The sequence below is a fragment of the Polypterus senegalus genome, chromosome 3 (assembly GCF_016835505.1).
Source record: "Polypterus senegalus isolate Bchr_013 chromosome 3, ASM1683550v1, whole genome shotgun sequence".
NCBI classification, from domain to species: domain Eukaryota; kingdom Metazoa; phylum Chordata; class Cladistia; order Polypteriformes; family Polypteridae; genus Polypterus; species Polypterus senegalus.
In genome coordinates this window covers 219,994,189-220,020,252 of record NC_053156.1, presented here as the reverse complement: position 1 = coordinate 220,020,252, position 26,064 = coordinate 219,994,189, and the positions used below count along the sequence as shown (strand labels likewise).

The 26,064-nt window shown below is 37.7% G+C and overlaps 1 protein-coding gene across 1 annotated transcript; it reads left to right on the top strand.

The window, feature by feature from the left end:
• On the top strand, positions 1-25,771 carry LOC120526868 (acidic mammalian chitinase-like). The gene is made up of 11 exons (XM_039749986.1): positions 1-25; positions 5,632-5,661; positions 5,992-6,193; positions 6,415-6,471; positions 9,638-9,803; positions 10,417-10,541; positions 12,788-12,911; positions 13,350-13,535; positions 15,516-15,632; positions 16,609-16,750; positions 25,069-25,771. Exons 1-11 carry the CDS (start codon positions 1-3, stop codon positions 25,353-25,355), a joined length of 1,461 nt encoding a protein of 486 aa, XP_039605920.1. The 3' UTR covers positions 25,356-25,771.
• The last annotated feature ends 293 nt before the right edge of the window (positions 25,772-26,064 follow it).

Below are 26,064 nucleotides of genomic sequence, written 5' to 3'. Positions count from 1 at the left end.
ATGGGCAAGCTACTGCTGGCGTCGGGTTAGTAAGTCTTGAGTCAAACTCAATGTTTAATATGTTTTTCCATCATTTTTCTCTATAACCTATTTTTACTCTGCCTTTATGGGAGGCTATTATCATATACTTTGACATTAATTTTATATGTCTTATTTTTTCTTTTATTTTTATATCTGTACATTTTCAAATTCTTATTTATCTTACCTCTTCCTTGCTATTGGAACTGATTTGTTTATATTCATCTACTTTTCCATCTGCTGTCAGAGTGAGAAAGAGCAGACATCAGAAGTGGAATTTATTATTTTATGCACTTAGTTGTTTAATTCATATTAAAATTTAAATTAGGCAGAAGCATGAATATATGAAGGACAGCACAGTGCTACAGTGGTTAGCAATGCTGCCTCAGAGATCCAGTCCAGGCCTGCTCATTTTCTATTTACAGTTTGTGTGGGCATTCTTCCCATTTTCCAAAGAAAGGTGGTTTAAGTTAATTATTGACTAAAAATTGTAACAGTGTAAGTAAGAATGTGTGTATAAGTGTGCTCTGCAATGGATTTGTGCCCCATCCAGTCCTGGTTGCCACCAAATGTCTAAAGCTGATTGAACAGGCAGTGGCCCCCAGTGAGCCTGAACAGATTATGCATGTTAGAAAAATAGGTGGAAGGATGAAAATATTCTTAATTGAGGTTTTATCAAAGAGTAAGCGCCTCGAACATGGGAAAGGAACTATATAAATAAAATGTATTATTATTATTATTATTATTATTATTGAGAAGGACAAAAACATTCTCCACCAGGACAGAAAGTATAGAGGAGGCAGAAGGGGCATTAATCAGTTATGTACAAACATTAATAAAAAAAATAATACATAGCCAAAAATCACCTCAGGGCATTTTTCAGTGTTAATCCTTTATTCAACAGATTACATGCAACTTTTTTTTTCAGTTTGAGCCCATCCGATGAAGTGGAATCACATTACTAAGACATCAGGGATATTCAGGTGGTGTGGCTTAGTGGTTATGGTTTAGTAAACCACTGAGGTATCAGTTCAGTTCTTGTCCTTGAGTGAGGAACCAATGTACCCCAGAACTATGCTGACTGTAGGATTGTGTTCACTGTTTTACAATGCTTTTGTGATTTGTAACTTGATTTAATTGGAAGCGTCCATGCGCCCATACGTTTTAGACTTATTTAGTATACTTCAGATTCATGCTAATGAAAGTGTAATTTAAAATAATGCAGATGCAATACAACATAGACTGAGGCCATTGGGTTTTAAAGTAGGTTAAGAATCACGGGCTGAGTATCTGTTGAAGCAGATTAGCAGCATGGGCGTCCTCAGCCCCAATGAAGGCAACTCGTAGACTTCAGAACAGACAGCAGAATTAAGCTTTATTGTATGGCATGCACACAGACTCATTTAAGATGGAACAATGAGCAAACAACTAAAAGAAACTCTTACGTTTATTAATATTCTTATCACACAAGGCATTATTCATCCTCATTTGATTCCTAGTATTCCATTGCTCTAGTCCTGCCTCTAATTAACTCCACCAATGATCCTTAGCTAGGGGGTGTCAAATCCCCGCTCTGTCTATCTTATCTGTTTGATAAGGACTATTCTTGCTTGCTACAATAATTTACAGCCAAAGAGTTCACATTCTCTTTCTAAGCAAGGGGTCCATCTTTCTCCAGCTCTCCTGCACGTCTAGCTTTTGGCTTAAGAAACTATTAGTGGTTTCTAGCTCATACAGAATAATAAAAAATATGTGGACATAAGTGTTTTTAATTCACACTCTTACATCTTAATGCTTAATAAAATATACTTTTCATATGTGCTTATAATAGTTTTCTAATACATAGAGATAACCAATTGTAAGAATACATTTTTCTATATAGCCCTCTAAGATGCTCTCTCATCTAATTCAGGTAGCAGTCATTTGCCTCTACCATATAAGCTCAGCAGCACTGCTAATACTTGAAGGTTGAGTTACTGTAACTGGTGTGTTGTTGCATCAAGAGCATCCAGAGGAAACAGAGTATCTGGTATATCTTAAGATTATTAGAGCAGGTGGAGGGTCAAAACTTCACAAGATTGACAGATAACAAGAGGCCTTTTACTCCATCATGACTGTTTATTTGGATAATAGCTAAGTTGTCCAAATATCTCATCAAGAAATTTTTATAAGTTCTCAAGGCGTATCATCACCACTGTGACTCAGCAGATTGTTTATTATTTCTATAACCATTTCTACTAAGAGGTGCTTCCTGGCTTCCATCTTTAGAATATGTAAACAAATACACAGTAGTAAACTCCAAGTGGTATACCTGGATGTTATTGTTTCGTTTCTAAATTGTTGAATTTCATTATTTAGACATTTTAAAATGTGTTTATCTACCTGACACATACAGTATTTTTTTTTATAAACAAAGAAAATAAAAGTGCATGACTGTGGTAATCCATTTTCCGTTTCCCCTGGGACACTAGAGGGCTAATAACCGTACAAGTACCAGAGATGTTTGATCTGTCTTATAAAAGGGTAAAGCCATGGAGGCCTTTTATTAACTTAATTTGCCATATAAAATTTCTTGCATTAGGAACTTGTCATTTTTCACATAACCCAACTTATTCTCCGGAGACACAAAGAACGAAAGAGAGAAACATTTGGACAGAGCTCAAGGTCACCTATTTGAACAGCTCTCCTGGACCAATTGCAGGTTATGGGCCTTGCTCAAGGGTCCAACAGAGTAGCACTCATTCCTGCACTACCTGGATTCAAACGAGCAACCTACCAAATACCAGCACAGCTCCATTAGCCAGAGAACTACCATTGGTGGAAGTTCAGATGTCCTGAGGCTAACAGAGAGTAGGACCTGGTCCCAAGCAGGTAAAACAGAGACCAGATTTCTCTTTCAAGTGGTGCAGTTCAGGGTCATCTTGAAAGCATTGTAGACCCCTGGGCAAAGCTGTTCACCAGGGCCCCTACCTACACAACAACTCAGGAAGTTACAACATACATAGATTAGCATGGGGACCCCATGCTCATGGGGCCCTCGGGCAACTGCCCAGTGTGCCCATGCGTTAAGACGGCCCTGGTGTAGCTATCCTCTCAGTGAGACAAGGCCCTGACCCTGGAGAGACGTACTACTAGGGAGTTCTGCTCTACTGTCCATTTGCACAAGTAGGGTTGAACGTGACCCTGGCTTTGATTTAAAGCCCCTTTAAGCCTTAGGCTCACTGAACCTGTGTCAGGAACTAATTAACGAACGTTTTGTTTCTTATAATGTTTGTAATCATTGTCTATACTCATGGATCTGTCACGAATAAGTGTGGAGTTGATTTTACAGTATAATTTCTGGTATTTTATAATGTCGGTTGTATAAGTCGAATGCAGAAAACTCGTGCTATTAGTACAAGGGATTATGATATGCTAATGCCCACCTGAGAGAGTAACCACGGAGCACACTGCCTTTTTTGTCTATGTGGGTGTGACAATGTGCTGTATCAGCGGGTGCTCTTAACCTCTCTCTCTCTCGCTCACTCTATTGCTTGCGCTCTCACTCTCTATTATGCCTACGTGACCACACAGTAATACCCGAACTATTCTGAAGCGACATTTGCACTGTTTTGTGTTTTTTGTGTCTTACACCCTCATACACCTTTATCATAAGAGCATCCCTTATCTACGATGGAGCGTTTGATCAGAAGAAAATATGAAGCTGGTTTTAAATGAAACGTTGTTGAAGTAGCAAAAGAAATTGGTAACTGCAATGCTGCAACAAAATTCGATACATCTGAGAATCTGATGCAAGACTGAAGGAGGCAAAAAGATGTAAAAAAAATTTTTTGGCATTTTTGAAGGGCATATAAGTCGGGGTCTGATTTTATGAGCGATTTTCCGGGTTTCAAGACCTGACTTATACGTTAGCATATATGGTAAATAGAAATTTGTTTACAATTTATTGAATTTACTACTGTTGTTATTGTCAGGATCTCATCAGGGAATGTTTTAATTTATTTTATTACATTTTTGGAGTTACTGCTCTGGTTATGTTGTTTGAATACATTTTTATTGCAATTTATTGTGGGTGCCCCCATGCTGTGATCAGTAAGAATAGCACTTATTAGCTGCAAGAGGCAACTGTGATGTGACATGCAATATCAGCTCACCACTTTTATAAAAATGATAAAAGCTTAGTGCTAAACCACCTAAACATCATACAAAAGCTTAATTTTGTAATGATTATGAAATAAACTTTGACTATGACTTGTGTCTAATTATTTGGTATTGACAAAATGACTGAATAGATGGAACAGGCATCAGACTTACACCTGTTCGAAGACTGTTCTTTTAAAAACTGGTGCTTTTTATCCGCTGCTGTAGCAAACACAAGGTTAATTAAAATTAAATAATTTTAATTTCTTGGACTTGAGAGTTGAGTTAGGAACAGTGATTCAACTGGCAAGAGGAAGAGACAGAGAGAGAAAGAGACAGGGTTGACATGGTCCAATACTTTTCCCCCCATAAAGAACACATGTAAGGTTCAGGGTAGAAGTAACAGCAGAAGCAACTTGAGGCCTAAACTGCAGCCCTTCTAGTTGTAAAAACCCCAGAAATGGCTTGAAAGCTGGCTTCAGCCATAGGTCTGAGGTCTGAGTAGTCTAATATCAGGCAGAAAGTTTAGTGCTGTTATGAAGAAAATGAAAAAGCCTGTCTCAAAAGAAAGGCATTTGTACTAAAATGACCTGAAAAATGTAATTACACCAAAACACTAGTCCCAATGGTGGTCTAGCAAGTCACAAAGGTCAGAAAGAGAAAAACAGCTATTAAAGTATTTGACAGGTAAAGTTCCTGGCTACCTAATGTCCTTTTCCAAAATAACAAATGCAAACAACTTCGTTTCTGTTTTGATTTGAATCTAAAACTCACTGTAAATGTCTATTGTACAGCACAGCGACCTTAAATATCATCCACATGATAACATTACTCAAATCAACTGCACCCGTCCACATGACTGACACAGAGCATTACTGTTGTAAATAGCCCAAAATGGCGCTTCACGGTGGCTCTGTGGCTTAGGATTTGCATTGGTATCTGGAACGATGCCATTTCAAGTCCCATTACTGTCAGAAGGGATCCTATTCCATTGGTCCTTAACCTGAAAATTGTTTCAAAGGTCAAAGATAAAAGACAATTTTTCCCCAAGGATTAATATGGTAAATCAGAAAAAAAATCAAAAATTACATAAAGAAAGGAATGCAAAAACTGTTCCCAAAAGAAATATGCAATAAAATTACAAAGAACCATATAGCTGGGATTCCAGGGTGTAAAAGCTATTTAAAAGTGTTTCTGGTAGGAGAAAACCTGGGTGAAAGATGCAATGTAAGAAAAAGTGAACAAGAGAAGGTGAGGTACACGGTTTTTGGACATACAGTGGATGGGGCAGCTGGGCAAGTGGTGTTTTGCATGTTTATGCTTATCCTATGTATTTTACGTAAAATCAATACATCATTCTCTTTGGAATTATTATATGTATATACTAAATGTGCTCAAACACTACCATTATTTTTTCATTGCCTACTGTGTATATATATTCTACTTTTATGTAAAAATTTTTTTTCCTTTCAGCTTTGGCCTTCCTGCTGCACATGCAGCTGGGTAAGTTACTTTTATATTCACTTAATGCTCTATTAATGCATTAAAACACAGGGTTCTGTCTGGTCAATGTATTACCTCTTGTCTCCCCTTTGCAGGTCTTTCTTCTATCTTTCCAGTATCGCTTTTTTTTTAAATTAGATGGTTACCACTTTGTAAAATGGCCTGCTCTCTAGCACCTTTATTGAGTAAAGGTGAAAAACAAAACTGTGTTTAGTGTAGAAATTCCTTTATAATGGTTATTAAATAAATCCTTCACAGAAAATACCAATATGAGTATCATAAACAAAAAGAATAAGATACAATCTGCTTTTGTGCTGTGCTTTTTGGTAGGGTCTGCCTATATCCTGTCCTGTTATTTCACCAACTGGGCCCAGTACAGACCTCCACCAACCATCTACATGCCTCATAACATTGATCCATGTTTGTGCACCCACCTGATCTATGCATTCGCCACCATGAAGAACAACCAGATTGCAACTTATGAGTGGGATGATCTCAGTCTGTACAACACCTTCAATGCCCTCAAGAACCAGTGAGTACGCTAATGCCCATACAAAGGGGCGATTGAGACAATGTGGAGTTTCAACTTCCTGTAATTTGCACAAAGAAACTGAATTGAGAACTTAATATAAAAGAGGTTAAATTCTGAGCACATAAAGCCAACAGTAATGAATCAGTTATTATAGTATTTTTTAGAGATTAAGCTCCTATACATATTCAGTAGCTTTTTCTCTCTTTTTCTTTATTTCATAGAAATGGAAACCTGAAGACTCTTTTGTCAGTTGGTGGCTGGAACTTTGGATCCACAGGGTAGGTGCTAAGGTTAATTAGACTCACATAATCACCTAATTGTACAACTTTCTAAGTTGCTTGCTTCACTTGTAAGTTACTGATTTAGGTGAAAATGTATGCATGACTGATTTAATAAGAGTTGAAGCCTCCTACTTGGAACTCGGAATATCCGACTTCCCTGTTCAAATGGAATGCAACATTATTTACTGTCCCTCTTCTAATTATCGCTCCAAGACTATATTTTCATTTGCATGATACATTTGCTTGAGTTACTTTGCAAAATGTAAAATTTCAGTACATGCTTAAACAATATCCATGTATTTAAGGTATCAAAGATATCTAATTCCATTCAGTAACAGTTAAACAATAGGTGTTGTAGAAGACAAAGCCTTATAATGAATTCATCATACGGTGGAGCTGGGAAGTCAGAAGATGCACTTGTGTTATTTGCAACCTACACATGTTCACGCAATCCAAGTGAGAAAGTTAACATGGATGCTGCCATGAAAGCTTATGTTTTAGCAACCAACCCTAACCAATAGTTCTATAGGCCAGATTGAAGCAGAAACCACTGAGAAATATGCTGTCATATTTAAAAAATATATATTTTTATGTTGTTTGCCACAATAAATAGTACAATTTCTGCTTGGACGTTAAAATTATAAAACAACCATCACAAAACAACCATCGAGCTAATATCAATTAATCAATTAGAGCTCATTCTGGTAATGTTAACATTTAAATTCTCAATATTCAATGGTATGGACTTGGATCCATTTAAAGTAAAATTTTGTCATAAACAAATTAAACCTGTAAAGTGTCTCTGTACGTCCTGATTGCAGTGTACAGTTCCATTTTGAATTGATGTCATAATCTGAAGTTGGACAAAGTTAGACTTGAGAGACTAGGCCCATGTTTGCGAGTTACAATTCTGATATTGGGGCACATTTTCTTTCTGTTTTTCGAGTCAGAGATCAGAAATTACACTTCCGTGTTTTAGTCGAATGCAGCAGTAGTAGTGATCCCCTCAAGCTGGTGGCACATTACACTACCTCTATTCGGAGGGGATGTCAAACTTGACAATGTTGTCGCCTTTGTCTGTTAGATTACATGACTAAAACACACAGGGCACGATAAACTACACAACCCTGTGATTACTTTCCAGCACAGTTTCAAATTTCCAAAGTATTGTCCCTTTTTCTAACAGCCATTAATGTGTTTGTGTTTTACATACCACAACGAAATGAAATAAAAAGAACTGAGGCTGTAGTTGAACTCATTGTACCTTTAAAACACATTCAGAACTTGACAGAACTGAATGCTCTATGAATGTTTTAAAGGTACAATGAGTTCAACTACAGCCTCAGTTCTTTTTATTTCATTTTGTTATGATATGTAAAACACAAAGCATCAAACTCTTGCGCCTCTCTTCTGTTTGCAAAGTCCAAAACACCTATGTTCCATAGTCCTTGAAGCTGCATTATATGCATTGTACTTCCAGCTGAGCACTCATTGGTTCTCCACACATACATGCACAAAGCCCACTACACACTATGGCTGCAACCTGTATGATTTTGTTTGGGTGAGTTGCAGACTGATTGGACAGAGTTGCTTAATATGTCTACCATGACTATGACTCACTAAGATTATCTAAATGAAATATTGAAATTAAAAAAATAAATGGAAAAGTCATTTAAAGTGACAAGACCTGTCACCACTGGCAGCCTTATCTGATCTGATGCAGGACACAAAATACGTAAGTACACTTCTTTTTACAATACATACTTCATATATGCTAAGAAATGCTTCCTTTTTTTAAATATGAAATGCAAATCAGCAAATCTTTATCTAGGACTGATGTTGGCTTCCATAAATATGATGCATCAGTCAGATATGCAATTGGGCTCTAAACTAATTTTATGCTGTCAGTCTCCAATTTTCAAGAACTGATTGTCGAAAATGGGAGGACAGCCAGTCTCAGGTTGGACCATGATAATAATTACTTGACTGACAATTAAAACTATGTGTTGATTACCATATTCTTACTTGCAATGTCTTCACTGATTTACACATTAATTCTCTCATTTAATATATGGTCCCAGGTCAATGTTTTCTCTCTCTCAGCGTCTGGGTTTGTGACATTTTTCCATTACCCCCTATTGTGTTGGGATACCATCTTCAAAAATATTAAATGATTCCCCAGAAGGCCCATTTTTGTTTTCTCACAAATAGCATGTTGAGTTTAAATAAGGGGAAACATCCTTAATTTCTATGCCATTCATGTTCTTTTAATAAAACAGATACCTCGGTCTTGTCCTTCTGTTTTTTTTTCCTGATTGTCTGCTGCTTGTATGTTTTATCCTCTTTACATCTTTCTCTTTTCTTTTTCTCCTCACATATTTATTCCTATACACCTGTCTAATCTCTCTTTGTCCTTCTATCAAATGATCACTTTCCACTGGGAACTATTGCTGCCAAGCTCTTGTTAAATTCTAAGTGAAAATTCTATCTGAATCTTAATACTCATCGCTGGTTATCTTCTTTTCATAAACTAATTGATTTTGAACTTTTGTCAGCATGATTTTAGAAAGTCTAATTAGTATTAGCCAACATCCAAGCTTTCCAGGAGAGGGAGAATGAGATTATAAATGCTCTGATTACTTATCCCAGATAAACCCTGGTCTAGTCATATGCAAATGTTTTTTTTAACTTTCTTGTCCACATTTACAACATTCCCCCCCCACCATCATATTGCTTTCCACACTCTGTCCAATAATGGGTCATCAGAAGCTTTCTTTTATCAATTGAGTCATAGCATAATGGTTGCTGGCTGTATGGTTGCTGGAATAATTATACAAATACTTTAAGCTTTCACAGTAATCAGGCTTTATATTTCATATTCCACTTGTTCATGTAATGGACATTGGCCATCATAGAGGAGTTTATATTATTTTATTTGTGCTTTTCATTTTTATTGCTACAGTTTTGTAATGCTTATTTAATAAAGCCATATCACAAAAACCTGCGATGGACTACTGACACAATTATTTTCTTTCCCTGCATATAAGGTAGATACATATTCGGAAAGTATTTTGAGGGGTGGTCAAGACTTAAAATCCAGAAAATACAGCTATGTGTATGACATGCTTTGGACTCACCGGATTTTCTCTTTTGTTATTATCAGTTTTAGCAACATGGTGGCAACAGCTGAGACCCGACAAATTTTCATCAGCTCTGTTATTACCTTCCTACGCCAGAATGAGTTTGATGGTTTGGACATTGACTGGGAATACCCAGCAAATAGAGGCAGCCCTCCACAGGATCAGCAGCTCTACTCTGTTTTGCTGCAGGTGAGTAACCATTTTCATTAGCATGACATTCCTTGTACGGAGACATAGGTGGTTTTGGTTTAGTGGCTCCTAATGAAACTATATTGTCACTCTACAAGGACTAGCTGATAATACAATATTTATTAAGCTACAGTATGTGCTTAATAACATTCTCAGTATGTCTCTTTATTGTGTTGTGTTTAAGATCAAAATCAACAACATCTAAATAGATTGAGGTAAATTTAAAAATATTAAAATGTTGTTTATCACTTTGTTTTGGCATCCCAACTAGGACTGGGTTGATCCTTACACTTAATCTTGAAGGAATTGGCTTTGGCTTTTCACAACACAGAAATTGCACTTAACATGCTTAGGAAATCTAAAATGAATGGACTTTGTGTTTATATTTTTAAGAAAAGTATTAAGAAAAAAAACTTGCTTATTACAAATCAAAATGTTACTATTTTATCTCTGAAAATGCCAAGGCAGTATTTATTTATCAACAACTCTGAAATGGATAAGGAGGATAGAATATATTGATAGACAAAGTTGGATTTTTATATATTTATATACTTTCAATAAAAGTGGTTCAAGTGGGTGAATTTTACCATCCTTCTTTTTCTTCTTTTCTTAGGAAATGCGGGCAGCCTTTGAGAAGGAAGCTCAACAGACCAACAGAGCAAGACTACTGCTGTCCGCTGCTGTGTCTTCTGGAGTGGGCACTATCCAGTCTGCCTATCAAATTCCACAGCTTGGCCAGTATGTGAATTTATTACTTTGAAGGGCAATGGTGAGCATATTTGAAGAAAACAGTCTTAATTAACCAACAAAATAGCAGTTTGCAAAATATTACTTTCCAAGTAAGACATAATCCAGCAAAAAACAAAGACCATTGTGTCCTGAAGCATGTCCTCTAAGAATGTGTTCTTTTAGAAATGCAGCTCATACTTTGAACCTATATATATATATATATATATAGCCAAATACCACTGACTCACTCATCATGAAATCTCCGGAACCATGAAGACTTGGGACTTGAAATTTGGAATGTAGGTTACCCTTGGCCCATAAGTGCTCGCTAAGAAACGGTTTTAAAAATTTCATGGTCCAAGCGCGAAATTTCTTATAGTTTTTTAGACCCGTTTGTATGCCTGTCTGCTTTTCACGAGAGAACTACTTAACGGATTTAGATCTGTTTTTTTTTCTATAATTGGCTTGAACGTTCCATTGATTTTGCGACTTTCTCATCGTGCTAAGTATCATAGTTTGCTTGCGGTACCGATTTATTAGTACGAATCTGAGAGAGACTCATCTGGCTGTGGTGAGGGGGGCGGGGCCCTCCTCATTCACGCATCTGCCTCAGGGCATAACCTTAACTTCATTTAGTTAGCAAACGAGAGAACTGCTTAACTGATTTAGATCTTTTTTTTCTGTAATTTGCTAGAACATTCTGGTTGATTTTACGTGTTCTCTCATTTCACTAAGAATCATAGTTAGTTTGCAGGAATGATATATCTGCGCTAATCTGAGACAGAGGCTGTGAGCCAAGGGGAGGGGGAAGAGTAACGTCAGGAGTAGAGAGCTATTTTAGTGAACATGACAGACAGATTAGGACATATGGTTTAAAATAAACAATATGTTTAAGTTGCTTTAAAATGCGGTTTTCACTCCTAATATACATTGCAGTATAATGAAACATACAAATATAGCCAAAGAGAAACCAACAGTGCAATAGTCTTATAGATCTTCAGTGGGGTTTTTGAAGATGTCAGTTCATTTTTTCGGTAGGAACAAAGGTTTGGTTTGTCACATCTGTGCCAATGGAGCTTCTGGCTTGAGGCATTTTGAGAGGTCTTATATACAGCATGCCAACTTTCCATTAACCAATACTATTTATGGGTTATTACTAAATGAGCACATTCAGTGAGCTATCTGCATGTGCTATGTATTGGTTAGGCTCTCTAAGACCCCAATTTTCTGTGAACAATGCATGTGCTCTAATTACTCAAGGTCCTTACCTTGCTTCGGCTAAAATAAAAATTATGTATGCTTACATGATTAGGCTCAAAAACCACCATATCAAATAGTTATTTTTCAATTCTGAGAGAAAACTGTAAATTCCTCACTCCATTGACCAATAAAGCAATAAGACCTCCACCCGTCAGGTACCTGTGCCTTTTCCCAGGCATAATGTCACCCAGCATCCGCAAGAGAGCAGGATTGTCCAATGGGCAAAAGTAAGGGGCCAGTATAAGATAAACCATGCAGTGTATGTCCATGCAACTGTGTGTCATTTCATCTGGTGTCCACAACAAGGCTGGAATATCCAACAAAATAAGGCAACAAGAAGTAGAAAGAAAGAGGGACGTAAGTGCTAGAATGTCCAATGAAAACAAGATGTACAAAGAAAGAGGGACATAAGGCATATGTGATGAACAGAGGTTCATAAATGAATGAAACAAATGGACTTACTATTGCACCATTTCGCTCTGCTAGTAATGCAATAATTTGGTAGGGGTCAAACAAAAAATGATTCATGACCTTAATGCAGTCACTGCAAAGTTAACAAATATAAAAATGCAAGTAAGCAGATCCATCCATCTGTTTAGTGATCCTGCTCAATTAAATTTAAAGGCTTTGGTAGCTACAGCCTACACCTACAACACTGGACATAAAGCAGGAACACACCCTGAGCAGAGTGCCAGTCCATTACAGGTCAAATTCAGACAGACAGTCGTTCATTGACATCAGTTATAAGTGCAAAAAAACAAACATTCAAACTGGAAGCAGTGTAAACTTCACTGTAAATATTAGTGGTGTTAAAATGTTAAGTGTAAACATTGTTTCCTCTTTGTCTTTATGTTAGGGTTTATACAATAGCAGCTTCCCAAATATGTCCTTACGTATTATTCACTATCATAATAATGCAAAAGTGTTTAACCCCCCTCACAAGGCTTTCCAGTAGTGGGACACTCTCTGAATGTTGTCTACCATTTATTTCACAGAGCACTGGATATGATCAATGTGATGACTTATGACATGCATGGCTCTTGGGAACCATTTACTGGAGAAAACAGTCCTCTGTTCCGGGGCCCTGCTGATCAGGGGGGTGACATCTACTTCAATATTGTGAGTAGCAGTGCAAGACACAAGTTTTAAATCTATGTATTTTAACTGGTTGGTGATCCAGAAGATAGTGCTGCCACCTTATTCTGTTTGTGACCAATTCTTAAGAATAAAATGATAAGGAAATCATGACACCAGAATAAGAAGCAATTAATGAGTGGAATAAACCCAACCTCCTTTCCCATGTAGCCTCTTGAAAATAATCAGTTCCTGGTGTGATAATAAGTGTTCTCTGTAGACTAATATAATTTGAACTCTATAAAAGCATGAATGAGTAAGATGATCAGCAGGCTCATAAAGCTTATTTCTTATTGATATCTCTCACCCAAAGCTCATATCATGGCAAAGATGACGTGTAGCAGAAACATCTAAACCTCCCCAACTATGAGAGGGATTATTTTAATATGTAAAGTACTTAGAGGCTCATTTCTCTTTTGCCAGGATTACTCTTTGAATTATTGGAAGAACAATGGAGCCCCAGCTGAGAAGCTCCTCATTGGATTTCCCACCTATGGACAGACCTTCACTCTTAGGAACCCTTCAAATAATGGCGTAGGCGCTCCAATCTCTGGTGCAGGGCAACCTGGAAAATATACACAGGAGGCGGGAGAACTTGCTTACTTTGAGGTAACATTATACAAAGCTTTGATTATAATGGTGGAGACGAAATAAAGACCTCAGTGTAGCACTGGCTTTCACCATTTTAATCAGAATGAAATTGTTGAGGAAAGTACACAGAATTTGGCATTTTAACCAGTAGCTTGAACTTAGCTTAGATAGGCTTTTAAGTGTTAGATAGTGTGGATATTGCCTAGTTCATTTACGGTATCATTTGACACTAGATAAGTGTGAGCTGCTACTGCACAGGAAATCCACTCTTTTGGATCAAACATTAGAAAAAATGTTGGCAAAAACAGGCCATTTTGTTCAATAACAGGCTTACCAGTCCAATTTACCTAATTTACCCAAAATGACTTCAGGCTGAGTTTTGTATATGTGTAAAAAAATCTTTCTAGAATTTGTGCTAAATTTGCTCTTAAAAAGTTTAGGCAGACTCAGACTGGGCATTTTGTAATTATTGCTGTTTTAAAAATCATAATTAATTTCTTTATTTATTTTGTGTTTTATATATTATTTATATTATTTGCCATGCCATGATTTAGTTTTCACAGGTGCTAGTGTTTTGTCTTTCTGTGAGCTTCTTTTTGTTAGCATCTACTCTGGTTGCTGTGTCATGATGACTGGCACAGCTTAGCTATTAGCTAAACAAACAGGCTTGATGGACTTTATGGTCTCTTTGTCATATTTCTTATGTTCTTATGCCTGAAAGTGATGTCATTGCCACAACAATGTAAAAGTTGGCTTTGTGAACTTCCTGATTTCCAGTTTAGTGGATAGCTTAGTGAAAAGTTAATTTTTTTGAAAAGTGGTGTAATTACTCTGAATTTGTGTTAAGCAAATCTTTTCTTTGAAATATTTGCTTATTCGGATCATTTTGGAAAATGGCCCTTGACTTTTGGAAATGTTACAGATAGGTTGTACAAAACAACAAGCTCAAAAGTTAATTTCCAAATAGACTGATCTAGTGAACCATGATGTCCATTCATCCATCCTCTTCCACTTATCTGAGGTCGGGTCGCGGGGGCAGCAGCTTAAGCAGAGAGGCCCAGACTTTCCTCTCCCCGGCCACTTCTTCTAGCTCTTCCGGGAGAATCCCAAGGTGTACATAGTCCCTCCAGCCCGAGGAGGCGTCCAGGAGGCATCCTGATCAGATGCTCGAGCCACTTCATCTGACTCCTCTAGATGCGGAGGAGCAGCGGCTCTACTCTGAGCCCCTCCCGGATGACTGAGCTTCTCACTCTATCTTTAAGGGAAAGCCCAGACACCCTGTGGAGGAAACTCATTTCAGCCGCTTGTATTCGCGATCTCATTCTTTCGGTCACTACCCGTAGCTCATGACCATAGGTGAGGGTAGGAACGTAGATCGATTGGCAAATTGAGAGCCTTACCTTACGGCTCAGCTCCTTTTTCACCACGACAGAAAGATGCAGAGCCAGCATCACCAATCAGCCTGTCAATCTCACGCTGCATTCTTCTCCCATGGGGCTTGGCCAGGCACAGCCCGAATAGGCAACGTGGGTTCCCCTTCTCATGGGCTCACCACCTATGGGATGGGCCAAGGAGGTTGGGTGCAGTGTGAGTTGGGTGGTGGCCGAAGGCGGGAACCTTGGTGGTCCAATCCTCGGCTACCGAAGCTGGCTCTTGAGACCATGATGTCATAGAGCATTAATCTTGTATCCCACATTCCTTACATCTCAATCAAAATGTCAAGGAAAAGCATAACAAGCATTATGTGAAGGTAAGAAGCTTTTGGGGACAAAGTAGGAATATTAAGGTTATTGATTATTAGGGTCAATAGTACCTGGATCAATTGATGCCCTGTAAAGAGAAGATGCATTACAGCGTTATTGGCGTCCAACCTGACTAAGCCTGAAGGCCAATAAATATAACAAACATTATTCAGATAATGGTAGTTGTGTGTATAGTCTTGTGTTGGTGCCAAATAAAAAGGAAAATTATACAATGCCATTTTTACTCTGGTTACAGGTCTGTACCTTTTTGGAAGGTGCTACTGAAGTGTGGTATACCCCACAAGATGTGCCGTATGCATACAAAGGAAACCAGTGGGTTGGCTATGACAATGAAAAGAGCTTTGGAATTAAGGTAAATTTAAAAATGTCTTAATATGTCTAGTAGTGGTTTAACAATCACCTGAGTGAATAAAAATATATATTTCAGAGCTACTTGCCTAGAAATTACTACGGACTGGCTAATTAAGGTAATGTCTTTAATTTTCACTAAGCAAGAAGAAAAGACGTTTAACATTACTTTTTCCAGGAGGAAATCATGGCAGGACAAGTTTCCTGAAACATTAGAGCAACAGGTTGATGAGATATATCATAGTTGAACTAGATGTCACAAACTTCACTCCATCCAGTCAAAAATTTTGGAAAAGATCAAAGACAAATTGAAAGAAACATTTTGGCTCTTCATATTAATACAAATTATGACAATAATAATGATTTTCCTAACTAAACGCATGGCCTAAACATGGCCTAGTGGTACAGGGGCTAGCCTGGGAGTTGTCAGGGTTTACTCTACGAAGTCCAGTTTCTTCATAAAAGGCATATGCTAAATAACTGGTGTTTCTTAAATGGTCGGATGTCAGTTCATGAGGAAACAGTATAATGGAATGATGTTCCAGTCAGAGATAGTTGCTGCCAGGATAGACTGTCAATCAGAAGTGAGTTTAAGTTTCACTCTACAGCTTAATCGAAAGTTTTCAGAGTTATGTGTTTAGTGTCATGCAGTATTCTGCAGGGTGAATCACATGCTCAAGGACATCAGTAGAAATTAAAGGGAAGTGCATTTAAGACTAAAGCCAGGAAGCACTTCTTTACGCAAAGAGTTGTGGGATTCTGAAAAGAAATATAAAGGCATTTAGTAAGAACAGAAACCTGAAAAACCTTTAAGAAGAATCCTGATGAGATATTGGGACAGCTTAGCTATTAGCCTAAGTAATGGGCTTGATGGACTGAATGGTCTCCTCTCATTTTTCAACGTTCTTATGTTTCTACAATTATGCTTCATATTCAGATCTTCATTCTATATTTGCTTAGCATTCATTTTTATGTTTCAGGCTCAGTGGGTTATGAGCAATCAGTTTGGAGGAGCTGTTGTCTGGACTATTGACATGGATGACTATCTGGGTACCTTCTGTAATCAAGGCAAATACCCACTGATCAACGTATTGCACAAAGCGTTTGGATTGGATCAAGTTGGTAAGACATTTTGATCATGATCCCACCAGAAATTGGGAGGTACATCACTGGGCCAATGAATTACAGGTATAGAATTTAACAGTAAAAAGCAGTCACAAAGAAGACCATTTTCTCCAGTGATCATAATAATAATTAATTTCATTTGTATAGCACTTATCTCATTACTCAAGGCACTACCACACACGGAGGACCAACACACTAGCCTGCTTTGTGACAACAAATTTTTCTCTCATTTCCATGGGCCTTATTCATAAAACTTGCGTACAGGTGGAATTCCATTGTAAGCAAATTCATGGGACCATAAAAATATTTTGTTACAACAAAAATTTTGTTATAACTAATAAGGGGAAAATACATATACTGTTGTGATCGGCATTTACGGCAATTCACCATCTCTAAAGGGAGAGTCTCAAGGACATTTCTGTAGCTGCTTTGCTGCTTCTGGTAAGCAGTAAATCAAGGGCAAAGCAATTAATTGTCCTCTGCTGGATTAGGTTTACCAAGTACTGTGCTTGCCAAATGAGTTCTAGAAAAATTAACACTGGGCTTGAACCTGGTCTTCGTTTTACTCTCCTGGGGCCTCATGTATAACGCCGTGCGTAGAACTTGCACTATAACATAGCGTAAGCACAAAAGCCGAAATGTGCTTGCGCACAGAAAAATCCAGATGCAGGAATCTGTGCGTACTCAACTTCCACGTTCTTCCGCTACATAAATCCCAATCAGCGTGAAAACTAACGCTCGTGCACGCGCATTATGTAAGGCCCCCAATCCTCCCAGAATTACGCCTATTTGAATATGCAAATCAATATAAATCGCCCTTAAGCTCAGCCTTCTGTGAAAAGACAATGGGGAAAGCACGGGAGAAATATAAGAATTTCAGCGAATACCAAGTGGAGGCAAAGGAAAAACATACTATTTGTTCAAATAAACCGTGGTATAATCAACAAAAGGAAGTTGATCGAGTGACATAGCGTGTTGGAGAAACTTGAAAGCTCACGTTCACAAAATCGCACAGTGCCGGAAATAAAAAAGTCACATATCAAGCCGTGAAAAGCCGAGTTGTAGCCCACTGTCTGAGTGTCATATGAAAGCTTATTAGGGTACAGAGAAAAAAAGGCACACAGTGGGGAAAAAGCAAGTCAACTTCAATCTTTTCCACTTTAATCACGTAGTTTATTTTGTCATTAAAGTAGAACATCATAAACTTCATCTTAAAATCGTTTAATTAACCAGTTTCTCAAATCACATCGTAATTAAAGTAGCACGTTAAATGCTTTGTTTTGTATTTGATCTTCTATGTGCTCTATGTGTGTGAATCACTACTTGCTTCTTAAACCGGCTCTCTTCCTCCAACTGGACACAGAATCCATTACATTTGTGATATTACAGCTCTCTGAATAACTAAAATACTGAGATGTATACGTGATATCATTTTCATGATGATAGGAGTTAAAGCACGTTATTAAACATGTGTTTCACTTCGATGAAATAATTTATTGCAACAGTACTCAGGGGCGGCTCTAGGCTTGTGGTGGCACTGGGCAGAGGAAGAATCGGTGGCTCCTTCGCCCGCCAATGTCAGTAAAGTAGCTTATGCACGTTGGATGGCCATGTCCGTTGCAGTCACTGCTTAGCCGCCTCGTGCTCATGACACAAGCATTTAACTTTTGCCGAAATTTATCGCTGCGTTTTTAGCTGTGTTGTTATTTTCTCTTTCTGTGTTATATTCAATATATATTGGCGTAGCCGTCACTCCAAGTAACCGATCGCCACACAATCAGCTCTGCAATAGAAGTTAAGCCATCTGTAAGCTTAGCGCCGATTCTTCAAAACGTTTAAGGAACATTGAAATATCTTCGTAGTACATGTTTAATTATTCTATCCTTAACGACACTCCCAGTGAAGAATATAGATTATTTAAATGAAGTTAAAGTTTTATCTGTATAATTTAATAAACATATTTTGCTGCATTTCATCTTAAAAATGATATTGTCATCATATGTAAATACGCGCTTTATAAAGTGGCTCAGGTTGTGCGATATTATAACTATAGTGCAAGTTTACAGTGGGGTGATTGTACTTATAAGTACAAACAGTTCTACAAGGTGCAATTGATTGAGTGCATTTAAAGTTCTTGGGATTAAACTGTTTCTGAACTGCGAGGTCTGTACAGGAAAGGCTTTAAAACGTTTTGCAGTGGCTGAGACAGCGTGTCCTTGAAGCTGTATACCGATAATTCCCTTTCTGATCAGCTGCTGCTGTGATTCACACTTAGATACAGTGATATAAATACTCCGCGTGGTGCAGTGAGAATAATATGGAAAAAGATGATCCGCTGTGGCAAATCCTAACGGGAGGAGCTGAAAGAAGAAGAAGAAGTGAGAGTAACAACACTAAAGCAGTTATGGTATTTGGAATAATATGGCTGCTCCCTGGACCATTTTATTGTTACAAGTTAATTACAATCAGATGCATTACGCTAACAAACAATATGCGGTTAGTTTCAGTGTATTTATAAAGCCGTGTCAGGAAAATAATGAGTAACCACACAGGAACAATAGCATTGCTTTGATGCTGGGTGCCGCCAGTCTGCAAAACCGAGCGGAGAACTTGCGTACGACAAGGCATGAGGTACCGTGGAAAAGTGCGTGGCTTTACACCAAGTGTAGGTTTTATACATCGCGATTTGAATGTGGAAAAGTTCTTACGCAACATTTCTGTGCGTACGCATTGTTTATACATGAGGCCCCTGGTCTGCTACAGCAGTGATTCCAAGCTGTTGGTGTTCTTGTAAGCTGAAGATGGGAGCTATATCAAGACAATTGCCTCCATGTCGTGGCTCCTATCTTGTGTGCTTGAGTGCTGAAGTAACATCACTTATTTTGATTGAAGTCTTGAGACTGTACCTGTCTTCTTAAACTGCAAAAAATATTTTATTTGAAAATGAGAGGATAGATGTATTTTTTTTAATACTAATACAGGTATGAAAACAGAATGAAAATGAGACATTAGATGTAACTATTTTAGTGTAAACTAACGCCATTTCTCAATTTTTTTGTTCATTGCAAAGAAAACTTTGAGAAGCGCTATGAATCTCGAACAGTACAGAATCCGCAAACAATAAAACTACCCACACGCATGGTTGGTGCAGCACTGACTCAGAATTTAGCTATACCTGTATGAAATTTCACAAGAGACTAACACTTTCTTTTGGTCTAACAAGAAAGAGAGAGCCTGTTGCATGGTTCCTGAGACTCGGTGAAAGTATACTGTAGGCATTGCATTAACTATATTTTGCATCACATTATTATTTTCAGCTGCCATTTTTGGACAAAAAAATGTTCTTTATACTGAAATTTATATTTTGTTAAAATGAAATCCATTAAACATGAAATGAAATGTTTGATCAGGACAACAAAAAGTAATCATCATTCTGAAAATTGTGTTACTTCAGTATTCACTTTAACGGGATTTGACTTGTATACACAAAAAGAAGCTTTAAATGTGCATACACAACATGCCATGCAAATGTTTGGTTTTATAAAAGAAAACTTGATGGAGAAACATCAACATGCAACATGCTCTGACCCATTGGTACGCAATATTTCAGAGAAACTGAGAAATGACAACACCCTTTATATTGTAGGGAAATGAGGCAAACCAGCTAAATAATGACTCACGTGCATAATAATACATATCACTGAGCTGTGATTGTAATGTACATTGATGTGTGTATCCAGCAGGGGGCGTTAGCACCCTTGTAGGAATTAATTCTTTTGTAATTGCGGTGTGTTACATAATCTGAATCTATACAGATATGATATTAAAAGGCGGTACCCTCCCTTAGTGATACGGCGGTAAGGGCTCAGTCTTGTTAGACTCTCTAGCTAAACACCTCATGCCTGACTTACTCTGACTTAGAGGACCTGCAGACTGTCTGTGATGAAGAAGAACATAAAGTGAGAGTGAGAGCATGTAAGTCTTCAAAAAGTCTTTAAACACCAGTGAGCTCAGTGTGTTATATTTGAACCATCCTGTTCTAGTAATTACAGCACAGTGAATGGAATTGATGTCACCAAACACCATCTTCATAGTTTGAAGAAAGAAACATTCCATACAATCATGTCAAACTTAACAAATCAAAATTCAACCCCCACCTAAGAGAAAGAGAGGAGAGACTTCAAAAGAAAAAGAAAAAAATAAAAGAAAGGAGAACGCCCTTTTCCCCAATATAAATGGTTATTCTAAGATTTAAATAAATAATTTGACCCTGCCATATTTTTAAAAAAAGTTTTGAATGGAGTGATACGGCGGTAAGAAACCACATAGGAGAAATAACAGATTTCTTTAATGATGGCTTATGCTGCAAAACAGAGGAAGGATCGGATAACGTTATCTCCCATCCGTCCATCAGCTTTAAAGGTGCAGGCCCCCACTTAGGTGAATAATACATTTCCAAACAAGGCAAAGAAGATATAATTTTGTGCTGAGTTTGACACACAAATATAGTATACAATGGCCTCAGTGTGACTGCCCATTTCGCAGTTTTCCCTAACTTGTCTTGTATTAAAATGCTTGCCTAGCAGTTCTTCTATGGTGAACTCCTGTGCTAAATCTGGCTCTGTGTCATCTGTGCATGTAAGTAGAAAAAGGCAGATTTATAAAATACTAGCCAACCCGCGGCGTACCATATGCTGCATAATCATGCTGGTTTTTTAATCATTTTTAAGCACAGGGAGAAAATTAACATTTGAAAAATCAGTAATGTAATAAATCAGCAAGAAAAGCAACATTATAACAATGCACGGAACGAACCAACACAGTAAAACAGTTTGCTATGGTGCATACGGTCATGCATCGTAACCGAAAACTCGGTTTTTAAAGACTGCTTACTTTATTGTGTTTTAAACTCAGTTGTAAAGGATTGTTTTGAGGATCCCATGGGATACCCCTCGCAAACCGTTTAACACGCTGCATATGGCGATTCACCTCCATGAGAAACATGCCTCTATGAACAGTAAACGTGGCTTGGAGGTGCCAGGAGTTGATGGGCGCGGCTCCTTCTTCGTGCGCCATAGGTGTCTTACTTGTCGGCGGCTCAGTGAGTCCACGCCCCTTCCGGCATGCTTTCCATGGTTGTCTTGCCTTAGTGAATTATTTATATACATATTTGCACAGAGCATAGTGACATATTAAACTTATACACTTATTACAATGTGACAAACATATTGCACCTTAAAAGTAATGAATATGATGTGCAGACTTCATTGTAGTTCCCTTTTAAGAAGGCCACTGCTACATATTGGCACTGAAGAACTTTTTTGTTTTTTTGTCAGTTTATATTGGCTACTTATTGCCACATCTCAGGTAGGTAGCTGACAGATTAGGAATATCTCACCTAAGCTACATTTCATTATGTCTGCCGTGCAAGAAGCTATTAACTGACCGGCGAGGCACTACATCCAGTTTCTGTTTTGTGTGGGTGCATATATATATAAAATATAAAGTATGTTTTTGACAACCAAAAAAGGCTATTTGCAGCAGTGTTCAGTTCTCCTGACATAATCGGACCAATTTACTGCATTCATATTGTAATAAGGGCACCTAGAGAGAATGAAGCTGCTTTTGTTAGCTGTAAGTAGTCACATTCTGTAAATGTACAAATAATCTGTGATGCCATGATGTGGTTGGTTGACAAATGTCACGTCTCAGTGGCCTGGCTCAACCAATGATTCATTATTATTTCAAGGCAAAGCACCATTTGCAGGGGTGACGGCATTTTACATGGTGAATGACTGGTTGGTAAGGTAATTGGCTGAACTATTAGGTCCTGTAGCCTGTGTTATTCATTGTAACAGCAATCACGGCATTGCATGTACCAGGTGATGGTGGCAACCTAATGAGATCCTGGTGCCTTATGCCTTTACCGTGCCCTAGAATGCAGAGTAGAGGCAATACTATGCCATGCATGATGTTATGCTTACAGTTGCAGAGCATAGCTAGAAACTGTTTAATGCAGGTGGTGGAATCCCAATGCATCAGGATGGAGGCTATTCTAGCATCCAGTGAAATTCTGCAGCATCATGATTGCATATGTATAAGATTGGTTAGCATACTCCATATATGGATGTTTCAGGGTAGTGCTAAGGCACATTCACTTACGCACATTTACAAACTGATTGTGATTTATAAACAGTAAATTACATAGTATGTGCAGACTTGATACATCTAATTTTTTTTTTTTTTGACGTACATATTTTCCTGTTTTTATGTCTTTTGCATATTTTCATGCTCAAATCTGTGCAATGTTTTATAAATGAGGCACCAGCTCCAGTTGTTTTCTTGGGGTCTATCTTTTGCTACAGTGGCTTTCCTACCTGTAGTGGCCAGATGTCAATCAGGATTTATTTTAAGACCAGGAGTTGAAACCTTTGTTAAATAATCTAGTCAAATAATAAAAGAAAATTGAATGCAATCTGACGTCTAGTACAAAACAAAAAATCTAAATTTACAGTCAAAAACTCCAACCACTAATATCTTTTACCAGGAACACTAAACTAAGTTTTAGTTTTGCTATTCTGTAATCTTGGATAAATGGAAATAATTATTTTGTGATAACAAACAAAAACAGCAAAAATAACTTGTAGGCACATTTCAAATTTTTGTTTATTCTAAGGACTGAATAGCCATACTTTGCACTACTACAATTCCTATTGAACTACTGCGTTACCTCCATAATTAATCAAACATTGGTTATCTTAAATATCACACAACAAATTATTCAGTAGAAGTGTCTCAAGAAATGCTAATGTGGCTCCTTCATACACTTCCATACACCTGCATAATACCACACTGTGACTGTGTTTTCTTTTCTTTCATTTTAAAATTACTCCCTTTTTAGTCATTCTGGTGTGTGTTCAGACCATATTGTGTGTGTATATTTATTTATTTATACATTTATTTATTTAAAGAGTTTATGTAGGAAACCAGATTTCCCTTGGGGACAAATAAAGTTCTATCTGTCTCTCTGTTTCGCAGAACATACCACTAAGAGGCATTTTAAAAAAGAGCAATAAAACACAATTCAAATAAATGATAGAGAAATGTAGGGCACAGAATTAATAAAAAAAAGTATAATACACCAGTGTACATTAAGATCAAGAGTCAAATGAATAGAAGAGACATCAGCATGTTAGCTACAGAAGATTAAGAAATAAAAAAAATATATGCAGAGAGAAAAAACATGTGCTATAAACAGACTTAAGTAGGAGCCCCACAGAGGAGATCACAAAAGATGAAAAGATGTTCACTGATTGCTTTAGAATTTTTGATTTTTATAAAGACTATAAATCATAACATTCCATCATTATTATTAGTGGTTTTATATGCTGAGCATGAAGTTTAGGAGTTGCAGAATGACAAGGATTACTTGTATATACTTCCATGCTGCCCAGACAGCAGACATCCCTGGCCCCAGATATCCTGTATTTACACACACACACACACACATTTTGGATGGCTTCTCCCTGCGACAGCAACAGTAGTAACCTTGTCACACTGTAAAGACCAGACCTCTCTATGCTCAACAGAAGTCGATATCTCCTTCTGGTGTATTCCAGGACACACACAGGCCAGACAAGACAAATAATTACTGACAAATCAAAGAAAAAAGACTTTGCTATAATATCAGCAAAAGAATATCTAGATTTGACCAAGAGGTGCAAGCATGCCAATGACAGCAGCCGCAGTAGTGCTAACTCTGTCGCAGGGTATTGAGCCTCTCTTTCCTGTACAAAAAAATCTAAGCCAGGCTTTTTATTTCAGGACAAATACAGAAAACTGTCCTCCATATGTGGCACACATCAAGTGCTAGTTCTGGTGATTCTGTCAGATAATGAGATTGTAGCTTTTAAGAATCATAGAGAATCCAGCATTAAACAAAGCATCAAATATTAAATGGTTGATTTGACCTAGCCTGTTTCAGCTGTTTTACTGGAATGGGCTTTTCTGCGAGGTGGGATTACTCAGTTTCACTTAGAAAGGTCAGAGGATGACTGCAACTAAATGGCAAATGTTTATTAAGCTCACATACGGTATGTTTCTGCATACACACTGTTGAATAATGAAATTGTTTTCAATTTAAATCTCCGAACCAAAACACCAAAAAAATCAGAATTGTTTACCCAAACTATAACAAAAAAATAAAATGAACAGCAGGGATACACATGTAAGTCATCATGTCCAAAAATAACATAAGTCGATGAATCACAAAGCAATTTGGAACTTATATGCTTGAATCATTTTATGTCTTTTAGCCTGCAAACCACCAGCAACACCCCTGCCGCCTATTAAAGGAGTCACAACAACTGCAGCAACTCCGGCTCCCAGTGGGGGTGGTGGTGGCAGCTCTGGCGGAGGCAGCAGTGGAGGCAGCAGCAGTGGAGGCAACAGTAGCTTCTGTGCAGGCAAGAGTAACGGCCTTTTCCCTGACCCAACCAACAAGAATCATTTTTATCAGTGCCTGAATGGCCAGACCTACAGTCAGAGCTGTGCTTCTGGACTGGTTTTCGATGCCAGCTGCTCCTGCTGCAGTTGGTCTTAACTCACGCGGTTCTCAAAGACATGCCAGGAAACACGACCAGGCCTAATGAATAAAAAAAATCCTAATGCAACCTGTGGTTTTCAATCTGGCACTGGGTTGTTTGAGCATTCTGTATCCTTTGTCTGGTTTCATTATATCTCCATGCATATGCATATTAATCTACATATCAAACTTCAGGACACAAGAAACATGTTTTTTTGTTTTTGCCATACATAATTATGAACATCTGTTATGGAACGGCTCTAAATGCAGCTACACAGTAAATCCATTATTTTTTACTATGTGGTTGCAAAACTCAGTCTGCAAATTTGCACCGAGATCCTCCTGGCACATTCTTTCAGCTGGTGTGGTCTTTTCTGTGAAGCATAAATGTCAAGGCAGTGTCCACAGAAAAGTTCAGTTCAGTGTATTAAATGCTCATTTTTTCCTCACAAAATAAATTTGTCAATAATTCTGTAAAATTTGGGAAAGTGGAATTAAAGGTAATGCATCAAATCTGCTCTCCATTGTGTTCTGTCATGGTGGGTGTGTTGGATAAGGCTATACGGCTCACATGTTCTTAAGCCCTCACTAAATCTAACATTCTATATGGCGTTATTTTGTGTGATGATTCCTGACAAATAGAAATTCTTCAATGGCAAATTTTAGACTGTAAGAATGAATTAACCCCTGTTCATATGTTAATGCCCTGATCAAATCAATCAAAACA